The sequence below is a fragment of the Impatiens glandulifera genome, chromosome 1 (genome assembly GCF_907164915.1).
Source record: "Impatiens glandulifera chromosome 1, dImpGla2.1, whole genome shotgun sequence".
Taxonomy (NCBI): Eukaryota; Viridiplantae; Streptophyta; class Magnoliopsida; order Ericales; family Balsaminaceae; genus Impatiens; species Impatiens glandulifera.
This window is the reverse complement of record NC_061862.1, coordinates 158,358,061-158,366,752: the sequence shown is the minus strand read 5'-3', so window position 1 is coordinate 158,366,752 and position 8,692 is coordinate 158,358,061. Positions and strand designations below refer to the sequence as shown.

At 26.1% G+C, this 8,692-nt stretch overlaps 1 protein-coding gene across 1 annotated transcript; it reads right to left on the bottom strand.

The window, feature by feature from the left end:
- Window positions 1–4,542: 4,542 nt before the first annotated feature.
- LOC124920435 (11-beta-hydroxysteroid dehydrogenase-like 4A) lies at window positions 4,543–6,090 on the bottom strand. Its single transcript, XM_047460925.1, has 5 exons — window positions 5,865–6,090; window positions 5,562–5,754; window positions 5,367–5,452; window positions 5,145–5,276; window positions 4,543–5,069 (listed from the first exon to the last, which is right to left on the bottom strand). Exons 1-5 carry the CDS (start codon window positions 6,072–6,074, stop codon window positions 4,680–4,682), a joined length of 1,011 nt encoding a protein of 336 aa, XP_047316881.1. The 5' UTR covers window positions 6,075–6,090; the 3' UTR covers window positions 4,543–4,679.
- Between the last annotated feature and the right edge of the window lie 2,602 nt (window positions 6,091–8,692).

Here is an 8,692-nt window from a genome sequence, read left to right as displayed (position 1 = left end):
GATAATTGATTCAGGTACTTTGTCAAGTTCGTTGCGTAGTGATTCTGATGCTGAATCACTAATAGATTCGTTATACCTTGGGAGACAGTTATCTGTGATAAGCTCAAGTATAATGGGAGGCGTTGAAACTGTTTTAAGGGAAATGTGTTAAACACACCTCGAATCAACAAACATTATATTATGATAATTTCGTTTTTGTATATTGTATTGTTTTTAATTTAATTTATTTGTAAAATAATTTATATATATATATATATATATATATATATTATTTCTAGACAACACTTCTATCCTTTCTGACTATTATGCACTCTAATAAATTTTAACAGTGACAAAGTTTGTTTGCTTAATTTGAAAATAATATAATATAATTCAATTTCTCAAAGTTTAAGATTGACAAAAATTAAAAAACATGAAAGACACTACTTTGAGTTAGAGTAACACGTGATTATCGCATCTAAATATCTAATCCTATTAGATAATGTCACAAATATAGTTTAATAGAAACAATAATTAAAAAGAAATCAATAATATATTAACTATTAAACCTTTTTGGGATTTGGGTTATTTTATTTAATATAATGGTTTGGTTGGAGTTATGAAAAAATTGAGTTATTAAATTTGATTTAAAGAACATTATATCTTTCCTAACAAATTTTAATTTCAATTTAAAAACTAATTATATATATTTTTATTTTAATTAAGGAGAACTAGTATGACACTCCACTGACATAACACCGCTTCAGTTCAAAGTGTTCAATTTAGAATACTAACGAAACTTTATCTTTCATAAATTGAAATATTTTCTAATGAAAGATAGCATCATTATAAACGAATATATTGTCGTCTCTAATTCATACACATTATTACCCCTTTTGATTAATGTGATATCCTATATTACATTTATTTTCACTATTTGTAAACTTTAGTTTATATGGGAATACATTATAGTTGAATAATATGAACATCTAAATACTCTAAGTAACTATGATCATGAATTATTTATTAAGCATATTAATAGAATTTTTTTAATAAAAAATTTTCATTGTTGTTCTATTAATAAAAAAATGTTGTAGTGAGTAATGAATGTGTCCAAAATTTTGAAGGCATATGATAATTAATTATGATAGATCACCTAACTTTTTTGACAAAATTTTTATATTTTTTCCATTTTGTTGTGGATTGTACGTGCGTGTTGTTTGATAAATTATACTAAGATATTAATTTAAAAAGATTAGAACATTTACTATTTTAACAAGATTTTTATATTTTTTTCCATTTTGTTGTGGATTGTATGTGTGTTCTTTGATAAATTATACTAAGATATTAATTTAAAAAGATTAGAACATTTATCATTAATAATTTTTGTTCCATTATCCCTCCTAATAATTTTAATGTTGGTTTCATATTGTTTTTAATAAGTATGAAAAACTGTTGCAATTTTTCAAATACAAGTGTTCTGAGGAATAAGATAAATCCAAGTCCATCCGAAATAATGATAATCATGTAAAAACAATTTAAATTTGACTCCTCACCTTAAGGCCCATACATCAGCCTGAATCAATTTAAAAAGATTTTATTAGTCTAGGTAACAATATTAATAAAAAGTAATTTATTAATAATGACTTAGAGATAATGGGAATTAAGAATAATTTATTTCATTAAAAAAAATATTCAGAAAAATGGATTTAAATGATCAAATCTTTTACGGAGATCTTTTACGGAGAACTTCACAATCAATTACTAAATTATTAGTTGTTTAAGTACGTACTATCAGAGATACATTACAATGAAAAATATCAAAAATATTATTTGTAATCATTAAAAACAATACCAATATATATTTGATGCAAGCTTATGATGCTCTAAGTTGCACATTTAAAAACAAATTGTTTTGCTATCATGAATAAGGTTAACAGATCATACCAGACTATATTTAAAGTATGTAGCAAATAAAATTAAGTGTTAACTCGTTTGAAATTATAATTTATATTTCTCAAATTGATTAAATGATCAATTAGTTAAATACATAAGCCTGGCATACATTACATGATATCCGAGTCTAGTAATCATTCGTATTTATCTTTAATTAAATTGTTAATGCTTATGTTAAACTAAAAAATATATGTGAATAAGATATAAGTTTGGAACATTTACATGCATCCATGCCACTTGAGGCCGTTTCACTGCTCATTTTCCTTTTAACATATTTCATATTTTCAAAAAATTCTTGTACATTCTATATACTTCTAGAGTTGTATTTTCATACTCATTCTTTTCTAAAACATTATTGATAATAATTGTATTTTCTCTTTTCTTGTTATTATTTTATTTTAGTTATTTTCCCTGATCAAGATAACCAACTATCTATTCATTTTCGTGCATATATGAAGTTGTCTTGATTGACATTCCTTATCTAACTTTTCTTTTTCACATTTTGTAGCATTGTAAAAGCCTTGTAACAGTGTACTATTATTTTTGCATTAGTATTTAATCCTTCACATATTCATATATAAGTCTCATCATGAATTGCAGTAACTTATTCTCTTCCTCATCTTGAATCATTTCAAGTTTCAGAAAACATCAATTGCAATATATTTTAGTTTCTTTACACCTTCACCTTACAAGTGGTTTTAACTAATAATTTCATCAAATATGTGTCTAACCTTATAATAGTATTCATTAATGCAGTATGATAATATCTTTTTGGAGATAACACAATTTCTCGTACGGTTGTTTCCTTTGTTTGTGTCTTGATTTAATTTTCAATTAGAGATCGCAACTAGTTTTAGTTATAGTAGACTGGAACCTTCTTTGAAGCCTGACGTAGATCGTATTCATAATCCATGCACTTGAGAACCATAGAGTCGACGATTCCCTATTCTCTTCAATCCTCTATATATACAGGCCTTGGGAACAATTCATCTATGAATCCGACTTTTATCATAACTTATAAGACAAGTACGACGCTAAGACATCATCCATAATAGGTCTCTCTAGCGAGAACGGTAATAATTAGAGTTAGTCCTAGATGATCTGTTGGATGAATAACCAAATGATCGTTATTGTATAACAAGTTAGTCAATTGAGGCAACATTTGAGAAGTGTTAATCAATGGAGTAACATTTTGAGTCGTGTTAGGGCTAGAGTTTTTTACGTTTTGTCGATATTCACCATCTAAATTCTTTTTCTTAACAATTAGTGCTAGATCAATCTAGCTCTAATAGCATATAGAACTTATCAAGAAATGGTGATTGATAAAACTATTGGAAACTGTTATGAAGAAAATTGGAGAGAAAAAACAATTTACACAAGATTGAGATAAAAAAAAAAAAAAAAAAAAACAGAGCAAGAAATCCAATATAAGTAAAAAAAAACTCTGGCAAGAAATCTAATATAAGTAAAAAAAACTCAACATATTCTTAATTATCTTAAGTTATATCTATACTTATTAATAATTATAAAATAACTCAAAAAGTGGTTATAACTATAATTTAAAAAATAAACCAACATTTACGGCTATTAACATGTTACTTCCCTATCAAAATTTTCATGAATTCGATTCCTAACTAGATTATTGCTAATTGAAAAAAAAAAATAGATTGGTACTTTTATTTTCTACTACTGTCTTGACAATCATTGATTTTGGAGAATTCTGCATTGCTTTATTTGTACTATATTTATTTACAAAATATATTAAAAGTTAGTTATAAACATTTGTATCATTTAAAAAAACCAAATAAAAATAACCTAATTTTCTTTTTCCAAAACATTAAGGATGTATAGTTTTATAGATTATATTGGTTCAATTCATCTGAAAATTTAAACTCGTTATTTTTTATTTATCTTTTTTTTGTTATGTTATTTAATCGTGTAAGTGATTGCAAAGATCTAATTCAATAAGAAAGAAAGAAAAAACTTTTTTAATTTATTGTTAAAAGAATAACTTTGTTTTCTACTCCTTATTCTTCACTTTAAATTGAAATTAAGATATTGATGCATCAATTAATTACAACATTGTCTAAAATAATAAATAGAAAACATGGATTTTACAACAATTTATACCAAGGTACATATTTATGTATCCAGTAAATACTACATTTTATTTAAAAAATACAAATAAAAAATAATACTAAACTAAAATATCAAATATAAAAATAAACAAAATGTCATATGTCAAAAAATTATGAATGAATGAGACCTATACCAAAACATTCTGAATGAAATAATATCTTTTACATCAAACTACCTTCTTATATTTATATTTTACATATAAAAAAATTAGATAATTTAAAATAAGGTAAATAAGTAATTAACTAAACAAATCTCTTAATTTTATCTTGTTGTGCGACACAAACTATTAAATTGATTTACACGAATAAAATAATGAACGAGAAACTCTCATTTTTCTTTATGGTTTAAATTTTAAGTATTTACTTTTAAAAGTTAAAATTTCCACTAAAATCACAACACAAAACAAAGATAGCATCAATTTTTACTTTTCAAATGAAAATCAAATCAAGATACCAATAAGAGTAGAGCTGAAAAGTATCAAAAACAATGACCTTCCAATAATAAAAAGTTCAAACTCCAACATTTCTTAATAGGAACTAAATAAAAGTATAGCTAGAGGTGGTATTGTGAAGCTCTAGCTAACTCCTTAATGTTCCATGTTTGACCTAATCCACCTTCAAGGGACCATTTGAGTCGACACATACAACATTTTTGTTTGTTTTCCTTGGTTGCCCGTCCCTTAGAGCGCCACATAATCGGTCACCCCACTCGATAAGTTGTGGAAAAATCAAGTTCAAATAGAAAGCCCACCTTATCCATGCTGGCTCGAACACAAATCTATCCCCGCGACAAACCCTCCTAACAATAGCCTTTGCACACCTTTCTCCTGATTCAGGCGGGCTAGAAGCCGCCATTGTCTTCACATTCGTGCAAAATTGTTCAGATGTTGTCATCTCTGATGTTACGTGACCAGGCGTCATTATAGTTATCCCAATATCAGAACCAATCTCCGCTCTAAGAGCCTCGTAGAAGCTTATCATTGCGCCTTTAGTTGCCTGATTTTCAAAAAGCAAATATTATTTCTAACACATGTTCAAGTGCATATGAAAAAATGGTTGGTTATACATTACCCCATAAATGGATAGGGTTGGTGTTGGGATCCAAGCAACACAAGAAGCATTTACAATAATCTTCCCTTTAGTTTTCCTCAAGTATGGAATCGCAAAGTAAGTACAATAAGCCGATCCCCAAAAGTTTACATCCTATAATTGTTTTGGATAAATGAAATAAAGAATATTTGAAAAATAAATGTACATATAAGAATGATTTACTTAGAAATTAGAATTAATTACCATTAGTGAAGTAAGAGTTTCAAGGTTATTGCAATCTTCAAACAAGGAAACTTGAACTATTCCTGCGTTGTTCACAAGATGGTCCACTATACATTTAAAATATCAATTATTATTGTTAAGACATTACATAATTCTTCAAATAACTATATGAAAATATAAAGAATAATTATAAGTTTAAGTGTATCTCATACTCACATCTACCAAAAAGGTCAATCGTTTCTCGTATTATACGCTCGCAATCTTCGAGTTTCGAAACATCGGCACGCACCACATGGACATTAGGGGAACCAAGCAGTCTCGATTTCTCTTCAACCTTTCGGAGGAGATTCTCCCGCCTTCCAACCAGCACGAGACGTGATCCTTTTCTAGCATACTCATATGCCAATTCCTATATATACAAGTATATATACAAAACCATGTTTTTAGTAAATATTCCGATTTCACTTCTGAATAAAATATATATCATTTGTGAAAAAACAATCTTTAACGAGGACATACCTCTCCGATGCCGGAAGAGGCGCCGGTAATGATGACCACTTTTCCGGCGAGATTCTCCTTTAGTAAGAATCCCGATATGAAATTCAAAACCTTGTATATTACTAAGAAGGGCAACAAGATGGGGAGTATGATGAAGAATAGAACAGGGACAAAAATGTCCATTAGATCTTGAATCAGATCCATTTGGGATACTTGATCTCCCTTAAACATTACTTTGGCTAGTATTTAAGGACAAGAATATATATATATATATATTTCTATGTTTTTTTTAAGGACAAGAAATGATGTTTATTAAGGATAATAAATGAGTAGGAATGAGAATTTGTGATTAGGATGGAAAGGTAATCATGTGGGCATAATTTGATTAGCCTACAAATAACAAAATTTTATATCTTTTTTTCTTCACCCTTTATATTTTTTAACCAGTAATATAGTAACACAGTCATCCTTTTTCTTTTCCCCATTCTCATTATATTAACCTTTCATCAATTCAAATCACTTACTTTAATTAATTAAAATATAAAATAATTTATATTTTATAAAAATAAATTTATTTTATCATTATATATTATTATTTTTTTAAATTTTACTGATTTAATTTTTATTAGTAACATTAAAATTAAAATTAGTTATGCAAACTTCAAATTTAAAAAATAAAATTTAAACTTTAACCTTAAAATAAATATATTTGAAGTGAACTGTTTAATTAAAGAGATAGATACATAATTAAAATATATTTTATCTAAATTAATATATTAATAATATATTTAAAAAATATAAATTTAAAATAATTTTTTACTCAAAACCCGATGCAAAATCTGGATCTTGATATTGGTTTTTTCAAATTGGGTCATTATCACTTTACAAAGACGAGCGGCCCCGCAGTAGTAATGACCATTATAATCTGACAGTTGGGTAGGTTAGAATAAGACTTATTTAAATAAATCATTATATATATTTATATTTACTTTTAAGTGTCTTTTAATTTTGAATTATCAAAATTTTAACATCTTATTTTATTCTACTTTATTTTTGATAAAACGTTTTTTTTTATTATTATAATATATCATTTTAGTTTATCTAATTCATTTTAGATATTTATAAATTAACGATATTTATATACATTTTGTACTTATTATTTTTAAATTGAATATTTTTTTTTTTGAGATTTATACATTTTGATTTGTTGAAGATGTTTTAAATGTCTAAAAAATATATTATTTATGAAATGATTTGAAAAAAAATCTAAATGGAGATAGATTTGATATATTATTTTTTACATAACTTCGAAACACGACGTAACTTTGTGTCTAATTTAATAATTTGGACATATTTGTGTTTTAGATACAATAATTTTTCAAGATGAATGTGTTTCAAATTATGATTGTTGTTTGAATGCTTTAAAAAATGGGTGATGTACGTAAATTGTTGAATTTTTTATATAAAAAAAAATAATACTTGTATTTTTACCAATGTCGTAAATTAGTTTAAAAAAATACTACATTAAAATAAGAAGACGAACGAGTTCGTTTGCTTGAGAAAAACCTTAGATCACTAAAATTTGGATAGTTAAAACGCTCACAATTTAAAATTCGAGTTCCAATTGATAAAAATGACATAAGTTCGAACCTTAAATAACAATTGGGTCATATTTATTAGATTGCTATTTTTATGAAATAAACATATGGAGAGTAGATGGTCAAGGAAGATGTATTGACCACTAGTAAAAAATTATAAAAGAACAATTATAAGTTTGTATAATTTGAAGAAAAAGAACACATGATGAACCAAGATAATAGAAGAAATTTCTTTCCAACTATCTCTTATAAATCACCCATTTTTCTCTAGTTAGATTTATGAATGAGAAGTTTATCACTTGTCATGCCATTACATATGACCTTCACCACAATCAGATCGTATCAAAAGGTAGTTGAGGTGAAGCCGGGCAGAATTTCAATTAGTTAATCAGGTCGTTCAATTAACTACTATCTAAATTAATTTGTTATAGAATCTCATATCTTTTAGATCGCTTGCGTGGTTAGAAGAGATAATTTTTGTGGGCGTGAATTTTGTTTAGTTTATAGTGATCACAATTATTTGGTGAATTTTTTTTTATCTCATTTTGAACTTTTACTATTAAATTAGATTATAGTTTTCGCCAATTTAATTAATAGATTAACCAAATAATGTCAAAGCTAATATGATAAAAAACAATAATCGTGACGGAATTACAAATAGATCATAAGAGAGGACTTTAATTTGTATACAGCCATATTTTACGTGAAAACACAAAATGCATGATTATGTGGAATTTTGTTGTCATATTTAAAGAAGGAAATGTTTAAATTCGGTCAATTAAATCTAACGTGTCAATATTATCTTCTTTTTTGTATATTAATACTTTTATTTGTTTTTATTTGTTTTTCTTTTTTTTATATTGCTGCTTTTTTTAAAAGATTCTAATATCCAAATTATAAAAGAAGCATGTTAAAGCCGAACTCAATATTAGGTGTGGTCTGAATTATATATTTAAATGGCGGAAATTGCTAACACTCTGAAATAGAAAAAAAAAAGCACAGCCTTCTAAAAAAAATTAAAAAATTTATATATAATGCTAATTAACCTAAAGACAACTTGCTTCAAAAAGTCCATCCTATGTATGATCAATTTTGCAAGTTGAAATTAAAAACAAATTGACAATTCTTTAGAACTGCTAACACTCCCATTTGCAAAATATTTCTTTAATAAATAAATATTTGGAACCTTACACTATTATTGTTCTCATTTTCTTTTTAGAAGAATAAAAAATCTCTTAGAGAAATTAAAAT